The sequence below is a fragment of the Ranitomeya variabilis genome, chromosome 4 (genome assembly GCF_051348905.1).
Source record: "Ranitomeya variabilis isolate aRanVar5 chromosome 4, aRanVar5.hap1, whole genome shotgun sequence".
Classification (NCBI taxonomy): domain Eukaryota; kingdom Metazoa; phylum Chordata; class Amphibia; order Anura; family Dendrobatidae; genus Ranitomeya; species Ranitomeya variabilis.
This window is the reverse complement of record NC_135235.1, coordinates 66,469,747-66,489,942: the sequence shown is the minus strand read 5'-3', so window position 1 is coordinate 66,489,942 and position 20,196 is coordinate 66,469,747. Positions and strand designations below refer to the sequence as shown.

Below are 20,196 nucleotides of genomic sequence, written 5' to 3'. Positions count from 1 at the left end.
TCAGTAACCAAGGCAAGGAGCAGTGAACACTAAACACGTAACGGTAAAGTGCAAAGTTTCTTGCTTTTACATGTAACCTTTCATGATAACACATTTTTAAAGCATTTTTTCTGTTTGCACTGAAGGGTCATAGGGGCAGATAACGCGTAGTATGGCTGCATGGTCATAGGGGCAGATAATGTGTAGTATGGCTGCAGGGTCATAGGGGCAGATAATGCGTGGTATGACTGCAGGGTCATAGGGGGCAGATAACGCATAGTATGGCTGCATGGTCATGGGGGCAGATAACGTGTAGTATGGCTGCATGGTCATAGGGACAGATAACGCGTAGTATGGCTGCATGGTCATGGGGGCAGATAATGCGTAGTATGGCTGCATGGTCATAGGGGCAGATAACTCGTAGTATGGCTGCATGGTCATGGGGGCAGATAATGCGTAGTATGGCTGCATGGTCATAGGGGCAGATAACTCGTAGTATGGCTGCATGGTCATGGGGGCAGATAATGCGTAGTATGGCTGCATGGTCATGGGGGCAGATAATGCGTAGTATGGCTGCATGGTCATAGGGGCAGATAACTCGTAGTATGGCTGCATGGTCATGGGGGCAGATAATGCGTAGTATGGCTGCATGGTCATGGGGCAGATAACGCGTAGTATGGCTGCATGGTCATGGGGCAGATAACGCGTAGTATGGCTGCATGGTCATGGTGGCAGATAACGCGTAGTATGGCTGCAGGGTCAGTCTAACACTTCTATTGTACTGTGGAGACAAATACAGTGGGTACGGAAAGTATTCAGACCCCTTTAAGTTCTTCACTCTGTTTATTTGCAGCCGGTTGGTAAATTCAAAAAAGTTCATTTTTTTTCTCATTAATGTACACTCTGCACCCCATCTTGACTGGAAAAAAAAAACAGAAATGTAGACATTTTTGCAAATTTAGTAAAGAAAAGCTGTAGGTCTGCGTAGGAGCTGTAGAAACTAGATGATGGGAAATCTTGAATTCAAAGCTACTATCCAAACGTTTCACCTTTTCTCAGGGAAAGTAAGTTGATGTTCACAGGTACTCCCACCAGTGGCGTAACTACAAAGTTATGGGCCCCGGTGCGAACTTCCAAATGGGCCCCCCCCCATGCCCCCCCCCCCACCTTCCCCTAGATACGCCTCGAACTGTTGCAGGAATCTCCTGCACTGCAACATGGTGTTGGGTGCCAGCACAGCCCGCACAGTGGTATATCCAGCACAGCCCGCACAGTGGTATATCCAGCACAGCCCGCACAGTGGTATATCCAGCACAGCCCGCACAGTGGTATATCCAGCACAGCCCGCACAGTGGTATATAGAGCACAGCCCGCACAGTGGTATATCCAGCACAGCCCGCACAGTGGTATATAGAGCACAGCCCGCACAGTGGTATATCCAGCACAGCCCGCACAGTGGTATATCCAGCACAGCCCGCACAGTGGTATATCCAGCACAGCCCGCACAGTGGTATATCCAGCACAGCCCGCACAGTGGTATATAGAGCACAGCCCGCACAGTGGTATATCCAGCACAGCCCGCACAGTGGTATATCCAGCACAGCCCGCACAGTGGTATATCCAGCACAGCCCGCACAGTGGTATATCCAGCACAGCCCGCACAGTGGTATATAGAGCACAGCCCGCACAGTGGTATATAGAGCACAGCCCGCACAGTGGTATATAGAGCACAGCCCGCACAGTGGTATATAGAGCACAGCCCGCACAGTGGTATATCCAGCACAGCCCGCACAGTGGTATATCCAGCACAGCCCGCACAGTGGTATATCCAGCACAGCCCGCACAGTGGTATATCCAGCACAGCCCGCACAGTGGTATATCCAGCACAGCCCGCACAGTGGTATATCCAGCACAGCCCGCACAGTGGTATATCCAGCACAGCCCGCACAGTGGTATATCCAGCACAGCCCGCACAGTGGTATATCCAGCACAGCCTGCACAGTGGTATATAGAGCACAGCCCGCACAGTGGTATATAGAGCACAGCCCGCACAGTGGTATATAGAGCACAGCCCGCACAGTGGTATATAGAGCACAGCCCGCACAGTGGTATATAGAGCACAGCCCGCACAGTGGTATATAGAGCACAGCCCGCACAGTGGTATATAGAGCACAGCCCGCACAGTGGTATATAGAGCACAGCCCGCACAGTGGTATATAGAGCACAGCCCGCACAGTGGTATATAGAGCACAGCCCGCACAGTGGTATATAGAGCACAGCCCGCACAGTGGTATATAGAGCACAGCCCGCACAGTGGTATATAGAGCACAGCCCGCACAGTGGTATATAGAGCACAGCCCGCACAGTGGTATATAGAGCACAGCCCGCACAGTGGTATATAGAGCACAGCCCGCACAGTGGTATATAGAGCACAGCCCGCACAGTGGTATATAGAGCACAGCCCGCACAGTGGTATATAGAGCACAGCCCGCACAGTGGTATATAGAGCACAGCCCGCACAGTGGTATATAGAGCACAGCCCGCACAGGGGTATATAGAGCACAGCCCGCACAGGGGTATATAGAGCACAGCCCGCACAGGGGTATATAGAGCACAGCCCGCACAGGGGTATATAGAGCACAGCCCGCACAGGGGTATATAGAGCACAGCCCGCACAGGGGTATATAGAGCACAGCCCGCACAGGGGTATATAGAGCACAGCCCGCACAGGGGTATATAGAGCACAGCCCGCACAGGGGTATATAGAGCACAGCCCGCACAGGGATATATAGAGCACAGCCCGCACAGGGATATATACAGCACAGCCCGCACAGGGATATATACAGCACAGCCCGCACAGGGATATATACAGCACAGCCCGCACAGGGATATATACAGCACAGCCCGCACAGGGATATATACAGCACAGCCCGCACAGGGATATATACAGCACAGCCCGCACAGGGATATATACAGCACAGCCCGCACAGGGATATATACAGCACAGCCCGCACAGTGGTATATACAGCACAGCCCGCACAGGGGTATATAGAGCACAGCCCACATCTCATCCCTCCCTACCCCCCCCCGATAATGGCCCCACAGTCCAGTTAAAAAGAAACAAAAAAAAAAAACTCTCCTCACCTTTCCTTTTGCCCGCGCTGCTCCCGGCGGCTGCAGTCTGCCCAGGACACAGCAGGTGCGCGATGATATGACGTCATCGCGCACCCGCAGTGTACTGTCAGAGGCAGAGCGGGGAATGATGGGAGAGGGAGCGTCAGATGACGCTCTCACCTCCATCATTGCATTGAACTGTACCGGTGTCATAGACGCCGGTATAGTTAAATGCGGCGGCGGCGGCACTGGCGGGGGGCGGGGGGAACAGTGCAGCGGGCGGCCCACTACTGGCACCGGCTCTTCTGGCATTTGCCAGAAGTGCCCGATGGCCAGTCCGGCCCCGCAGGTCAGGGGCCGGCCCTGGGCCCCTGACCTGCGGGGCCCGGTCGTAATGGCGACCGCGGTAGTTACACCCCTGACTCCCACCTGTCAATAGAACGGAGGGTAGCAGAGTCCCCTATTGAAATAGAATACGGATTGAGCATGCACGCTCTCACCCCATTCAAAGTCATTGGGAGCCATTTTTGTTTTCGCCTTCATTGAGCGAGAACAGATATTCATAAACAATAATAAATCGCCACGTTGACCTTATTGTGAGCTAATACATGGCAGGTCTCGATTATATACTTGCAATGTACATCAATGCCTGACTATTAAAGTAATAATAACACCTAAAATTCCCTTGCTCCAATATTTCAATGATGATACGGCTGGGATTAGATCCAGCCAACAGATAATGCAGAGAAAATAAAGGATTCAGACATTTTACGTTTGCATTAGCTGACGTAGACATTTCACAATTCCATTTCTAGTTTGTGATCCTGTTTCCAGATAACGCCTTGTTTACCAGGTCAGGATGTAGGTGCTGTAGTCGGTGAGTCACAGGAATGGCCTCCATTGCTCCCATATCTGGCTGGAGTTATGGTGAAGGGCGCAGGACCTTTCCCCGATAAGCATGTTGCATGTTTGAACACAATCTTGACGTATCTCAAGAAGTTCTTCATAATTCGTTTACAGAATATGCACATGCAATCTTTTAAACTCTGTGGAACCCACTACGTTTTCAAGCCGAAGACTCTTCAGGAAACGTTGGTGGTTTTTTTTCTTGCAGCATTTTTTGTGTTGTTGTTTCCTAAGTAGCGTTTTTCGTATTGTTTTGCAATTAGCGTTTCTTTTGGAGTATTTTCCCATGGCTTTTGTGATGTCCCTCTACTGTTGTTTTCCAGATGTTTTTTTTTTCCATTAAATAATGAAGAAACCGCTACCGTTTTTTAAGCAAAAAAAAAAAAAAAAACAATGGCAAAGGGCTCCAAAAGATGTCCAGGTATCTTCCTGGCATTTGAGAGCTTTCCCATTGATTTGTATTGAAAAGCATAATGCATCTTCTCAGCGGAAAATGCCGGAAGGATGATCAAGTCACTTCTTTTCACCACTTGGTGTCTGTAGAAATTGGAATCCATTATAAGACTAAAACAAAAAGGCTGAACATATGAACATATTTATACATCAAAATCCTTATAATTATTCTTTTGAACATTTTCTCTATGCACATACATTTTAAAGTGGAGTTAAACCTTAAAGGGTCATGTCTGTTTACATAATTCCTTCTAGATCCTGTTGGAGGCAGCCAGCATTGTATTTCTGTCCAGCCGCTTCACCGATGCTTCCATCCTGTGCCAGTCATTGCACTTGTTGCCCGGTCACTACAGAATACAATACAAACTCCTCTCGCCAACAAAGCTCTCCTCAGTTCTGCACCACCCTACATTTCCTCCATCACTTCAATCTACCACCCTACCTGTGCTCTCCGTTCTGCAGCTGATCGAAGACTAACTTCTTCCGTTATCCAAACTTTGCACCTCCGTCTCCAAGACTTCTCTTGTGCTGCAGCAGTTTTCTGGAACACACTACCCTGAACAATCCGACTAATACCTAGCCCCCCATGTTTTTAAGCATGTTTTAAAAACCCATCTCTTTAAACAAACCCATCACCTCAATGCACTATTCCCTCTTCCTAATTTGTGATGTTTTTATTGTCTCTTCATGTTCCTGCCTAATTCTAAACTGCTGTGGAATATGTTGGTGCTATATAAATTAAAATTATTTTTGTTTAGAAGATCTATTTTGAAGGCATATGGAGCTAACTAGATCCCTCAGTTGGAGCCTTGCCGGTTGGCTAGAGGTCAAACATATCCGGCAAAGCGCTTGGCTTTTTTTTTTTTTTTTTTTTTTTGGGGGGGGGTTGTTTATCCCATTAAAAGTCCAAATTTATATGTCTGTGAAGCACTGCTCGCATATGGAGCATTACTTCTTGGCTGTCCGCGGGTCCCTGACCCAAACTCCAAAGCCTCGTAGGCATATAAGGCTGAATAATTCAGCTAAAGAGACCTGTGGTCGGTCAAGACAGCTCGGGTTTTCAGATTCATTGCTGAATTCCTATCCACCACTTGGGCTCCATTGATGCATCTAAAAAGTTAGAATACTTGACCTAGTCAGTTGTCAACCTCATTGAACATTGGTATTTTATGCCCTTAATTTCTTTATGGAAATTTAAATGATTGGCATTAATAATGCAAGTGAATGTAAGAAACTTTCTAATATACGGTATCTTATTGTCAAAATGTGGGGTTTTTTTCTCCACTTGTAATCCTGTCTGTCTCCATCCTCCCTGTTCTCTGAAAACTCCAACATCACTGAAAAACAAGTAAAAGTAATCTTGATTAAAAACAAGGTAGTTACATAGTTATTAAGGTTGAAGGAAGACTTTAAGTCCATCTAGTTCAACCCATAGCCTAACATGCCCTAACATGTTGATCCAGGGGAAGGCAAAAAAAACCCATGTGGTGAGAATAAGGCCATGTGCACACGTTAAGTATTTTTCGCGTTTTTTTTCGCGTTTTTTCGCTATAAAAACGTGATAAAAACGCGAAAAAAACGCTTACATATGCCTCCTATTATTTTAAGTGTATTCCGCATTTTTTGTGCAAATGTAGCCTTTTTTTCCGCGAAAAAATCGCATCGCGGAAAAAAAAGCAACATGTTCATTAAAATGCGGAATTGCAGGGGATTCCGCACACCTAGGGGTCCATTGATCTGCTTACTTCCCGCACGGGGCTGTGCCCACGATGCGGGAAGTAAGCAGATTATGTGCGGTTGGTACCCAGGGTGGAGGAGAGGAGACTCTCCTCCACGCACTGGGCACCATATAATTGGTCAAAAAATAAGAATTAAAATAAAAAATAGTCCTATACTCACCCTCGATGTCTTCCCGCCTCCACTGCATGCTGTCGCTTCGGTTCCTGTAGCTGGTGTGCGGTGAAAGACCTGCCGATGACGTCACTGTCCTGTGATTGGTCGTGAGCGGTCATGTGACCGCTCACGTGACCGTGACGTCACGGAAGGTCCTGTGCGCACAGACCAGCTATAGGAAGAGGAACGGACGCCGGTGAGGAGATCGTCTGGGTGAGTATAAGCATTTTTTTTATTTTTTTTATTATTTTTAAACATTCTATCTTTTACTATAGATGCTGCATAAGCTGCATCTATAGTAAAAAGTTGGTCACACTTGTCAAACGCTATGTTTGACAAGTGTGACCAACCTGTCAGTCAGTTTTCCAAGCGATGCTACAGATCGCTTGGAAAACTTTAGCATTCTGCAAGCTAATTACGCTTGCAGAATGCTAAAAAAACGCGAAAAAAACGGAAAAAAAACGCAAAAAAAAAAATGCGGATTTCTTGCAGAAAATTTCCGGTTTTCTTCAGGAAATTTCTGCAAGAAATCCGCAACATGTGCACATACGCTAAGCTCCACCATGGGGAAAAAAATTCCTTCCCGACCCCCAAGGTAGCTCACTGAGGTATCAGATTACAGCTCCTATTAAAGTCTATGTAGAGGGAAGAGGAGTAGAAATGAGGAGCCCAACAGGCAGAGGCAGAGAGTTGAGCACATTTTTCTGCAGCTTCTAGTAAGGCCACTTTCACACATCAGGTTTTCGCCGTTAGGCTGAATCCGGCGACTTTTGAAGAAAAAACGGTTCCGTTGCAAATTGTGAAAAACTGATGCGACAGATCCGTTTTTTTGCCGGATCCGACTAGGTAATATCCGGGCACTAGCTGGTCCGGGGAGGAGGGAGAGAAAAGAACCAGAATGGAAAATGCTGCTAAGGGGCATGCTCAATGTAAAAAATGGAATTGGTCGCCGATTTCAGTCATTTGACGAATCCGGCTCCATAGGCTTCCATTTATAGCAAAAGCCGCATGGCGCTGGATCCGTCACTGTCCATTTTTTAGATGGAGACTAAAAACATTCCTCTGTACGTTCTCTCCGGCCGCCGGACCAACAATTTTTGACGGATCCAGCGACAAACGGATGAAACGTGAGGCCATCCATCGCAATCCGGCGCTAATACAAGTCTATGAGAAAAAAACGGATCCAGCGGCAACTTTTGCCGGATCTGTTTTTTTCAAAATTTGCCGGATTGTGTCTGACTGCTGGATTCAGAGCTACTCTACTTAATACTGCTATATAATATACTCCTACCTCATATCATGTAACATACAGTATTTACGCAGGTACTCATAAAACAGCGCAAAAACCAAAGTAGGAAAAATCTAAAAAAAATTCTCCTGAATCCTTTTCTGAGAAATGGCCCAATCGTCCTTGAATATAAATATGTACTTTGAAAGTAAGACTTTAAGGCTATGTCCACATGTTCAGTGTTTGGTCAGTATTTTCCATCAGTATTTGTAAGCCAAAATCAGGAGTGGGGCGATAGAGGAAAAGTATAATAGAAACACGTCACCACTTCTGTATTTATCATTCACTCCTGGTTTTGGCTTACACATACTGATGTAAAATACTGAACATGTGAACCTGGCACAAGAGCTATATCTCGGGAACAGTAGCACAAAATCAGATTCAAGAGAACATAGGATTTTATACCATGTTAAAATAAAATTATGGCTAGTGACTGACCCGGATTAAGATTTGGTTTGCCTCCTGCTTATATTTTATCTTTTAGAAAAGATTAATTCCGTTTTCTTACAATTTCAGAGTGATATAGGAGGCAGGAAGATTCTTCAGAAGAAATGGACGTCATTCCTGAAGGCGAGATTGTTCTGCTCTAGTCCATATTATGAAACTTTAAAGAGTGCCTACACATTGGATGTGGGAAACTGGGATGAAACCATCTTCTATGCAGCCTTTATTTTTCAATGGTAGGTTTTCTATTTTATATCTGCCCTAGATCCATAAAATGATCCACAAGCAATCTCTCCAAAAGAAGATTGGTGATAAATTTATGATTGGTGGGCTTCTGACCATTTGGACCACCATTGATTTGTGGTTTACATATATGACCATCACTTTATTTACTTAAATCTTAGCTAGCTGACATGTTTTGGCATCAGATGAAAGGGGACCTGTCGCCAAGTCAAAAGTTGCCAATTTTTGCTCTCATTTTATTTCTGCTCCTCCCCTCAGTAATCTGCTTTTTTTCTTTTGGAAAGTTCACCATATGGTTCCACAGATATTGGCGTTTTTATTTAGTATGCCCAGTTTGCTAATTTTTCTAATTTTTAGCAAGAGGACGTTGCTTTCATGGAGATAATGTCCCCTTATTAAAAACCATAACAATTTGTACTAAATACAAAGGCCCAGGTCTCTGGAACCAAATGGTGCATTTAAAAAAAAAATGCCATTGGGGACAGGTCCTCTTTAATAGGGATGAGAAGACATCGCGTCTTGTCAGGAAGAGTCCATTGGTCTTGGTGCAGTGAACAGGTGCATGATACCTGCCAACACATGTTTTTTCTCAATGCTATAGTAGAATGGTATATGCCTTCCCATCTGTGGGTTCTGTCAAACATTAACATGATTCTATTCCTTATGATAAAAAAAATTGAGGGGAACCTGTTAGCAAAAAATAAAAAAGATTTTATTTTACCTACAGTTGTAGAGCTAATCTGCAAGTAAATACCATTTAAACTATTTTTGGCATTATGATTGGAAGTACTGGTGCAGGGAGAAAATAAAGTTGCGTTCTCCCTGCAGCCACTTCCTTCCAGTCATCTGGGTGACGATGGAGCCGTGATCCGTCAGTGCATACATTGTAATTACACCCTGACTGACCGTGTATGTGGCGGAGCAAGATGTCACTCAAGGAGCGGGGTATTTGCTTGCAGATTAGCACTATGGATGCGGTTTTATTTGCTGACAGTTTCGTTTTACGGTAATAAGAATTTTAAGGTCCAGACTTCCACCAGACCTATATGCTGATACAAAGCCAAAGGCAGGAACAACGAACAGCGGAGCTTAGGAGACTGCACATTGTTACTGATCATAACATGTACTTTAATATGCCCCTCAATATAAAGCCGTATGGTGCTTCATACTAGTGGCGGGATTTATGTAATTGCCTGTTACTGAATTGACATGTTAAAGCATTTAGTGAAAAATTTTCTGAAATGGTTAAATGCCTGCAGTCCTAAGTTTCCTTCTAATCAGTGGAACATGACCGATCCCTGACTATGAAGATTGTTGTCTGCATGCTGTCTTCCTCTCAGTATGAATCTCTGTGCTCGGCTTCCAGGTTTAAATAATCCAGATGTGCGACCTGTCATACAGAGAAAAAGTTCTTGGATAGAAGAAAGAATTACTCGTCTGTATAAACAATGTGTCCTACACTGAGCAAACTCTGCGGGGACATGCAGCATTGTTTTCTTGCCCAGCGGAGAAAAGTTTTCTAAATGTTCTGCTCCCAGGACTTTGCTCTCTAGTTATTTAAAGGGTTATTACTATCAACAGGTATTATCCCCTTGGTGAATAGGACATTCTGGTGACTGGTTTGGGTCCACTACTGGGAACTTACTGATTGCCAGAATGTCACCTGTTCTACACTGTATTTGGCGATGTGTGACCTCCCACTCCATTCAGCCCTGGTCTGGTAAAAATAAGGCACATAAGTCGACTGTTCAGTATCCAGTCTATAGGTTGATCATTTTTATAAACTGAAATATGCCTTTAAACCCAATTTTAAGACTGCAAAGCAATCCTAATAATTGTATTTCCCATGGAATAGCAAGTCTGGATCATCTTCTGTTATAGTTCTGTATTGTGCGGTTCCTCTTGTTCCTCCTCCAAATTTACAAGCAAATTGACAACTGGGTTTCACCAAATTGGGGGGTGTTTGTACCTGCACACTCTAAGGGCAGGTGCTGACGGCCGTATTTTCGGTTGGATTGTGATCCAACAAAACATCAGTGCGCACCCGGACCAAAGTTAGTCTATGGGGCCGTGGACATGTCCATTTTTTTTTTTTTGCTGCATGTCAGAGTTTGATCTGATATTCGGATTGCACTTCACCATGCACATCAATGAGTGTGTGGATATCATCGGACTTTGCTCGAATGACATCTGCGTGCAGTCCGATTTCCACACACTGACACAATGGAGAAGATGGAGACATTTTTCTCTCCATCTTCTCCTTAGTGTTCTCTGATTCCCTCATCCTACAGAATCAGATCACATTATGCTGACACTCTGATCAAACTCTGATTTATTCTTATATTTTTATTCTGTTAATTCTTAGAATCCATTGTGCTCCAGAGTTTCGGCTATCACCAATCATGTTATAGCATAACCATACCATTTTCCATTACTTTACAGGGTTATTCTCATCAATAAATAACTTGGTTACAATTGCTAAAGTGCTTACAAAAATAAGAAATTTAGCAATTTTTAAAAAATCCTCTCTATGCTTAATAGCATAAGGTATTTTTAATTTCTGCTTATTGCCCAGGTTACCGGCCACCTCTATAGTCTAGCAGAGTTTCTTACGCTCTTTGACAAGGATTACTTATAATCTCTTTCCAATAGATCTTGTAAGCGCTGTTCTGAAGCTGTTCGGATCGCTGGATCCCACCAGATTCGGTGCCACTGAGCTGCTCAGATGTTGCAGAGGCAAAGATGCCTCATATCGCAGCATCGGCAGGGAACCTTAAATCCAGGTCAGTGGCGCAGCCATGCTGCTGGTCCGAACTGTCAATCAATCCCAAATGCTCCACCCCTGGTAAGCAGGTATACTGGAGGCAGGGGAGCGGTGCGCTGCTGAACAATGAAGAATGATACAAGCCATTTAATAGCCTTGGGATATGTCATTGTCTGGAAAAAGTAAAGTGTTTTTCAGATTATTGAAAGCACAAGAGTTCTCATTAGTGATGACAGAGGAGGAATAATTAGACATCATTAGTATATGAGACGTGGTATTTTTATCCTAATGGTCCCATCTCCTGGATTTATGCCAGTCTAGGACCTGGTATCTTTAGAATTGTGACTCACAAGCCGCCTGGCACTGACTTCATACAAGACGACCTTTCATGCGGTGACAATGAGGAGTGAGAGGGGGCCTTTTGATTGAGTAGAAGCATTTTCTGCTAACAGATGCCCAAAATCACGCCAAAAGAAAACTATGTGAAATATGGCCAAGATTCTAGAGAATGACGCCCGGCCATACGGGGTTTGTTTGCTAATATCTACTGAGTTATCTAGTAAATATTGAGGAGGAATAAATTTCTTACCATCCACAAACAGCTTGATTGGCATCATCCATCTGCCACAGTTCTGAAACTAGATTGTTCAGTAAGCTGGAAAAAATGTATTTCTTTCTGGAAAACCGTATATTTTTGCTTCCCAAATTATCAAGTGTGCAGACTTTTTGCGATTTCCCCCATCATGTGACTTCTTTACTGTAACAACATGCGATAACTACATTTGTCTATGGTAATTTTTGTGCCTTTTAGTGGTGTTTGGCAGAGAGGAGCTTTGCAGCAAAGATTATTGTGCAGCTCTGTGTAAGTACATTGTGCCGTACAAATATACTGTGTATGTTATGCCATGTATATATGATTGTGTGCTATGCGATGATTGAGCACTGTTAGTCCTGGATTTCTACACCGGTGTGCCGTAGTACTCAGTAGAGCTTACCATGCTAGTCCCAATAGGCCGTAGCAAAAATGTTTTATTTCTTAGTTGTCCATAATGGGAAGGTACCAGCATCAGCGTGGGACTAGGAAGAGCATGAAGCCGTGGGGACCGTGTGTTGTCATGCAAAATGTTTTCACTGAAGTGCTGATAAAGAAGGAAAAGCTAATAGAAAGAGGCGGTTTAGCACCAGGGAGGCAGTTTGCAGAAGGATGGGGTGTCAAGGGAGCCTCTGTTGGGCCTATTTTGAGAGTTAGAACTGTTGTCTGTCGACTCTAGTAGAAAAGTGGCAGAGAGTTGTAGGCCAGTCCACTGGGAGTGTTAATTGTGGAGCAACAGTGGTTGGAGGTTAGACCAACTTGCCTATTGCTGGAGAGACTTTGGTTTTGAAGAATGAGAGAGTATGACATAGTAGCCTATGGTGATGCTGCACAGAGGATCATCTGTTATTTTTTCCCAGACTTGTTGGGTGAAATGATCTTGATATTTTTGTGCAAGGCCCAGAGATCAGATGATTAGCGGCTTGGCTGATCACAATGTAAGCGTGGAATGGATGGAGCTCCGGGGGACATTAATAGTGATGAGCGAATATACTCGTTACTCGAGATTTCTCGAGCACGCTCGGGGGTCCTCTGAGTATTTTTTAGTGCTCGGAGATTTAGTTTTTCTTGCCGCAGCTGAATGATTTACATCTGTTAGCCAGCCTAAGTACATGTGGGGATTCCCTAGCAACCAGGCAACCCCCACATGTACTTATGCTGGCTACCAGATGTAAATTATTCAGCTGCGGCAAGAAAAACTAAATCTCCAAACACTAAAAAATACTCGGAGGACCCCGAGCGTGCTCAAGGAATCTCGAGTAACGAGTATATTCGCTCATCACTAGACATTAACCATCAAGGGTCTATTGAGCAGACTGTAGAGAAAAGTTGTCTAAAACAAGGACCGTAGAGTGACCTGTTAAAGTTGATATTACAGAACCCTGTGCGCTGTTCATTGGCAGAGCCAGCCAATTCCATTTTTTTTCTCACCTCTCTACATCTGGTGTCCTCGTATGCTCAACCCAAGTCCCAATTTAAATCCTTGTGTTCGAGCTCTGGTCCAGTTAGACACCATCTCGTCTTGATTTGTGCCGTATTGGTTTCTTCCCCTGCACAGGTTGCCTTCCTCCTTCACCATTTAGGAACGGTGTTCTTCAGCCAATGTCATTATGGGACTGTCTTCTTCAGCCAATGTGCTTTTGAGGCTATATTGCTTAGCCCATGGCACCCTCATCTCTAGCCGAGCTCATGAGATGAGCTATAAAGTGCTGTCTAGGTGGTACAGTGTTCCCGGTAAATTACACGCATTTGATACTTTTACTCCCATCGCAGTGCTCGCATTGTCAAAATGCTGAAGGAACCTTATTACCTACTTTTTGTGATTGTTCTGTACATTTTTCCTTCTGGAGAGATGTCTGGAAGATTAGATCAACCTTCTCAGATTAAGCTCTCCCATTCACCCTGGCATTCTTTCTCTTTCACCATAGCGAAATTCCCTTGGAATTTAACCCAAAATCAATTCTCAGACACCTCTTCAATGCATCAAGAGTGTTACAACAGTTTTGACACCAGCTCACATGGTTCTTCTGTATTTAGTTCCAAGAAATTGCAAGAACTGGTTGCATATTAATCCATCTTCGTGAGCGAGCGCTGATTGGTACTTTTTGTATCTGTGGTTGTGGCAAGAGTGAAGTAGCCGGAGGGTATATCCATCCCTTAACCCACCGGCACAAACCTCCCACCCCGTTTGAAGTGTTTTGATTTTTTCGGGGGGGGGGGGGGGGGGGGGGGATTCCTCTCTTCTTTTGAGCAACACTTCCTCACTGATAGTCCCCATTTTTTATTGTATATCACTTTGTATACATTTGTGGCACCTTTTTGACTAGTACCTGTTAGCTTATTGTTTAAGTTTTATAAAATGTATATATTAAAAAAAAAGTGACCTGGTTGAATCAAACCTATGGTATAGTTAAATGAGCAGTAGCATGGTAGGAGTGACCATGTTTGTATGCCAAAAGTTGTGTTACAAAATTGAATTGTAAGTTTACGATAATGTTTAAAGAGCTGTCTAGCCAACTTTGTCCATAAGTCCTTGTGAAGTAATTCAGGTCAGAGACTCCTCTGTGGCAGGGGTGAGAGTGATAATTATAGTTTCTACAGATACTTCAAGTTGTGTTCTGGAATGTTTGAGCAATAGCACCATAAAGTGTGACCACAAAGCTCTCATGACCTACAAGTTTTGTCACGCTTAGGCTACTTTCACACTAGCGTCGGTACTGGGCCGTCTCGCTGCGTCGGCTCGACGTACTGACGCATACTGTGCAAGCACCGCACAACGGGGGCAGCGGATGCTGTTTTTCCACGCATCCGCTGCCCCATTGTGAGGTGCGGGGAGGTGTGGGCGGAGTCCGCGCATGCGCGGTCGGAAATGGCGGACCGTCAGCACAAAAAAAGTTATGTAACTTTTTTTGCGGCCGGAGGTTCGCCACAACACGACGCAACCGTTGCACGACGGTTGCGGCGTGTGTCAATACATCGCAATGCGTCGCTAATGTTAGTCTATGGGGAAAAAACGCATCCTGCAGATGACTTTGCAGGATGCGTTTTTTCGCCAAAACTACGCATTGCGATGTATGCAAAAAACGCTGGTGTGAAAGTAGCCTAATTGTGCCACTTTATGGGAAGAAAGAAGAAGTAAAGTTCTTTTTGTTTTTACCCAACTTTGTTCTGTGACTGTTTTATTAAAGGTGGACCATTTGTACATTCTTTTGCACCCCTTATGGATGTGTTTAATGCTGTCAGACTTCTGGCCACCTGGGACAGGAGGACTTTGCTCATTTTGTTGTAGGACCTTTACCCAGATTATCATCATACATTGAAGAAATTAATGCAGCCTACCTACCTGGACTGAACCTCCTTGCTCCAGAGACCTCATCAGACATGTCCCAACCAGGGGCGTAACTACCGCGGTCGCAGGGGTCGCAATTGCGACGGGGCCCGCAGTGCTTAGGGGCCCCGACTCTGAGTTACAAAATGGGCCGCCGGCCCTTTAAATAAACCTTCTTTACAGGCCCTGGTGCGCGTGCACTCTCTCAGTGGATGCGCGATCACGGGTGGGACTGCACTTGTCCCGCAGCAGAGCCCCTCCACCGCAGAGAGCCGCACACCACAACTATGGCTGCAGCTGCTCTGTGCGCACAGGACCTGTGATGAGATCACAGGAGGGGAGGAGTCGGAGTCACATGACCAAGGGCTTCCATGTAGTGCAGGACAGTAGTGCAGTGCTGGTTGTCATCGTGCTGGAGGAGGGTAAGCTTTTGTGTGAGGTCAGGAGGGGTTTGTGTGGATGTAGCAGAGCAGTGTGTGTACGAGGCGTACGGAGCGGAGCCGTGTGTGTACGAGGTGTACGGAGCAGAGCCGTGTGTGTACGAGGTGTACGGAGCAGAGCCGGGTGTGTACGAGGTGTACGGAGCGGAGCCGGGTGTGTACGAGGTGTACGGAGCAGAGCCGGGTGTGTACGAGGTGTACGGAGCGGAGCCGTGTGTGTATGAGGTGTACGGAGCGGAGCCGTGTGTGTATTAGGTGTACGGAGCAGAGCCGGGTGTGTACGAGGTGTACGGAGCAGAGCCGGGTGTGTACGAGGTGTACGGAGCAGAGCCGGGTGTGTACGAGGTGTACGGAGCGGAGCCGGGTGTGTACGAGGTGTACGGAGCGGAGCCGGGTGTGTACGAGGTGTACGGAGCGGAGCCGGGTGTGTACGAGGTGTACGGAGCAGAGCCGGGTGTGTACGAGGTGTACGGAGCGGAGCCGTGTGTGTATGAGGTGTACGGAGCGGAGCCGTGTGTGTATTAGGTGTACGGAGCAGAGCCGGGTGTGTACGAGGTGTACGGAGCAGAGCCGGGTGTGTACGAGGTGTACGGAGCGGAGCCGGGTGTGTACGAGGTGTACGGAGCGGAGCCGGGTGTGTACGAGGTGTACGGAGCGGAGCCGGGTGTGTACGAGGTGTACGGAGCGGAGCCGTGTGTGTATGAGGTGTACGGAGCGGAGCCGTGTGTGTATTAGGTGTACGGAGCAGAGCCGGGTGTGTACGAGGTGTACGGAGCAGAGCCGGGTGTGTACGAGGTGTACGGAGCGGAGCCGGGTGTGTACGAGGTGTACGGAGCGGAGCCGGGTGTGTACGAGGTGTACGGAGCAGAGCCGGGTGTGTACGAGGTGTACGGAGCGGAGCCGTGTGTGTACGAGGTGTACGGAGCGGAGCCGTGTGTGTATTAGGTGTACGGAGCAGAGCCGGGTGTGTACGAGGTGTACGGAGCAGAGCCGGGTGTGTACGAGGTGTACGGAGCGGAGCCGGGTGTGTACGAGGTGTACGGAGCGGAGCCGGGTGTGTACGAGGTGTACGGAGCGGAGCCGTGTGTGTATTAGGTGTACGGAGCGGAGCCGTGTGTGTATTAGGTGTACGGAGCGGAGCCGGGTGTGTACGAGGTGTACGGAGCGGAGCCGGGTGTGTACGAGGTGTACGGAGCGGAGCCGGGTGTGTACGAGGTGTACGGAGCGGAGCCGGGTGTGTACGAGGTGTACGGAGCGGAGCCGTGTGTGTATTAGGTGTACGGAGCGGAGCCGGGTGTGTATTAGGTGTACGGAGCGGAGCCGGGTGTGTACGAGGTGTACGGAGCGGAGCCGGGTGTGTACGAGGTTTATGGAGCGGAGCCGTGTGTGTGTATGAGGTGTACAAGGCGGAGCCGTGTGTCTATGAGGTGTACAAGGCGGAGCCGTGTGTGTATGAGGTGTACGGAGCGGAGCCGTGTGTGTACGAGGTTTATGGAGCGGAGCCGTGTGTGTATGAGGTGTACAAGGCGGAGCCGTGTGTGTATGAGGTGTACAAGGCGGAGCCGTGTGTGTATTAGGTGTACGGAGCAGAGCCGGGTGTGTACGAGGTGTACGGAGCGGAGCCGGGTGTGTACGAGGTGTACGGAGCGGAGCCGTGTGTGTATGAGGTGTACGGAGTGGAGCCGTGTGTGTATGAGGTGTACGGAGTGGAGCCGTGTGTGTATGAGGTGTACGGAGTGGAGCCGTGTGTGTACGAGGTGTACGGAGCGGAGCCGTGTGTGTACGAGGTTTATGGAGCGGAGCCGTGTGTGTGTATGAGGTGTACAAGGCGGAGCCGTGTGTCTATGAGGTGTACAAGGCGGAGCCGTGTGTGTATGAGGTGTACGGAGCGGAGCCGTGTGTGTACGAGGTGTACGGAGCGGAGCCGTGTGTACGAGGTTTATGGAGCGGAGCCGTGTGTGTATGAGGTGTACAAGGCGGAGCCGTGTGTGTATGAGGTGTACAAGGCGGAGCCGTGTGTGTATGAGGTGTACGGAGCGGAGCCGTGTGTGTACGAGGTGTACGGAGCGGAGCCGTGTGTGTACGAGGTGTACGGAGCGGAGCCGTGTGTGTACGAGGTGTACGGAGCGGAGCCGTGTGTGTACGAGGTGTACGGAGCGGAGCCGTGTGTGTACGAGGTGTACGGAGCGGAGCCGTGTGTGTACGAGGTGTACGGAGCGGAGCCGTGTGTGTACGAGGTGTACAAGGTGGAGCTGGGTGTGTACGAGGTGTACGGAGCTGAGCCGTGTGTGTACGAGGTGTACGGAGCGGAGCCGTGTGTGTACGAGGTGTACGGAGGGGAGCCGCATGTGCAATGTGTACGGAGCTCAGCCGCATGTGTAGGAGTAACTATGTGTGGCCATTATACTGTAGGCAATATCATGTGTGGCCATTGTACAGTATGGAGCATCATGTGTGGCCATTGTACAGTATGGAGCAATATGTGTGGCCATTGTACAGTATGGAGCACTATGTGTGGCCATTGTACAGTATGGAGCACTATGTGTGGCCATTGTACAGTATGGACAGGGGCGTAACTACCACGGTTGCAGCGGTCGCCATTGCAACCGGGCCCAGCAGGTCAGGGGCCCGGGGCCGGCAGGTCAGAGCAGGGCCGGACTGGCCAATGCCAGAAGAGCCGGTGCCAGTCATGGGCCGCTCGATCCGCCTCCCCCCGCCGCCGTCGACTCACCCCCCCTGCCGTCGCATTCAACTATACCGGCGTCTATGACTCCGGTACAGTTGAATGCAATGACGGAGGAGAGAGCGTCTACAGACGCTCCCTCTCCCATCATTCCGCGCTCTGCCTCTGACACTGCGGGTGCGCGATCCCGGGCAGACTGCAGCCGAGCCTGAGACTGGAGCAGGAAGCAACGCTGGCAAGAGGAAAGGTAAGGAGAGTGGGGGGGGGGGCCGAGAGATGCGGGCTGTGCTGGATATACCACTGTGCGGGCTGTGCTGGATAGACCACTGTGCGGGCTGTGCTGGATAGACCACTGTGCGGGCTGTGCTGGATAGACCACTGTGCGGGCTGTGCTGGATAGACCACTGTGCGGGCTGTGCTGGATAGACCACTGTGCGGGCTGTGCTGGATAGACCACTGTGCGGGCTGTGCTGGATAGACCACTGTGCGGGCTGTGCTGGATAGACCACTGTGCGGGCTGTGCTGGATAGACCACTGTGCGGGCTGTGCTGGATAGACCACTGTGCGGGCTGTGCTGGCACCCAACACCATGTTGCAGTGCAGGAGATTCCTCCTGCACGGCAACAGTCCGAGGCGTATCTAGGGGAAGGGGGCAACCGGGGCACGTGAGAGACAGGAAGCAGCTCCAGTCATCACGATGAGACAGCTTCTCAGTCTGTATTTTTCCCCCCTCATACATCTCATGTACGTCTGAAGGAGATCGTATTTAAGAGAAAGCCAAAATAACCCCGGGACAGAAGGCGAGAGCAGGGGGGAGGTGCGGGACAGAGCCGCTTTAGTCAGGAGAAGCTGAGGAGCTGCAGCCGGTTTACATCAGCCACCCCTGTACCAGAGAGGAGATTGTGAGTTGTGTATATGAGCTGGTATCTCTGGTGTGTGTGTGTGTGTGTGTGTGTGTGTGTGTGTGTGTGTGTGTGTGTGTGTGTGATATCTGTAGTGTGTGTGTGATATCTGTAGTGTGTGTGTGATATCTGTAGTGTGTGTGTGATAACTGTAGTATGTGTGTGTGATATCTGTAGCATGATGTGTGTGTGTGATATCTGTAGTGTGTGTGTGATATCTGTAGTATGTCTCTGTGTGTGTGTGTGTGTGTGTGTGTGATATCTGTAATATGATGTGTGTGATATCTGTAGTGTGTGTGTGTGTGAGATATCTGTAGTATGTGTGTGATATCTGTAGTATATGTGTGTGTGTGTGATATCTGTAGTGTGTGATAACTGATGTGTGTGTGATATCTGTAGTATGATGTGTGTGTGATATCTGTAGTGTGTGTGTGATATCTGTAGTATGATGTGTGTGTGATATCTGTAGTGTGTGTGTGTGTGAGATATCTGTAGTATGTGTGTGATATCTGTAGTATATGTGTGTGTGTGATATCTGTAGTGTGTGTGATAACTGATGTGTGTGTGATATCTGTAGTATGATGTGTGTGTGATATCTGTAGTGTGTGTGTGATATCTGTAGTATGTGTGTGTGTGAGGCAGCAGCGTAACTACCACGGTCGCAGCTGCAAGCGGCTCTGGCAGGTCAGGGGGCCGTGTGTCCCCTTGAGCCTGTCTCCCTTATGCTTGTGTCCCCATGTGCCAGTCTCCCTTGCCCATTAGTCACTGTGTGTCCCCATGTGCCTGTCTCCTATGTCCCCTTGTGCTTGTGTCAGTCTCCTTTGTCCCCTTGTGCTTGTGTCAGTCTCCTTTGCCCACTAGTCCCTGTGTGTCCCCTTGTGCTTGTATCCCTTGTCCCCTTGTGTCGGTCTCTTGCCCACTAGTCCCTGTGTGTCCCCTTGTGCCTGTCTCCCTTGTCCCCTTGTGCTTGTCCCTTGTCCCCGTGTGTCCCCTTGTGTCAGTCTCCATTGCCCACTAGTCCCCTTGTATCAGTCTCCCTTGCACACTATTCCCCGTGTGTCAGTCTCCCTTGCCCACTAGTCCCTGTGTCCCCGTGTGCCAGTCTCCCTTGTCCACTAGTCCCCGTGTGCCCTTTGTGCCAGTCTCCCTTGCCCATTAGTCACTGTG

At 47.9% G+C, this 20,196-nt stretch overlaps 1 protein-coding gene across 1 annotated transcript in view; it reads left to right on the top strand.

The window, feature by feature from the left end:
• Window positions 1–20,196, top strand: part of SEMA4G (semaphorin 4G) — a 228,030-nt gene that overhangs the window by 171,018 nt on the left and 36,816 nt on the right. Inside the window, exon 9 of the mRNA XM_077258634.1 lies at window positions 8,150–8,313. Within this exon, the coding sequence (XP_077114749.1) occupies window positions 8,150–8,313 (164 nt within the window). The remainder of the gene's footprint in view (window positions 1–8,149; window positions 8,314–20,196) is intronic.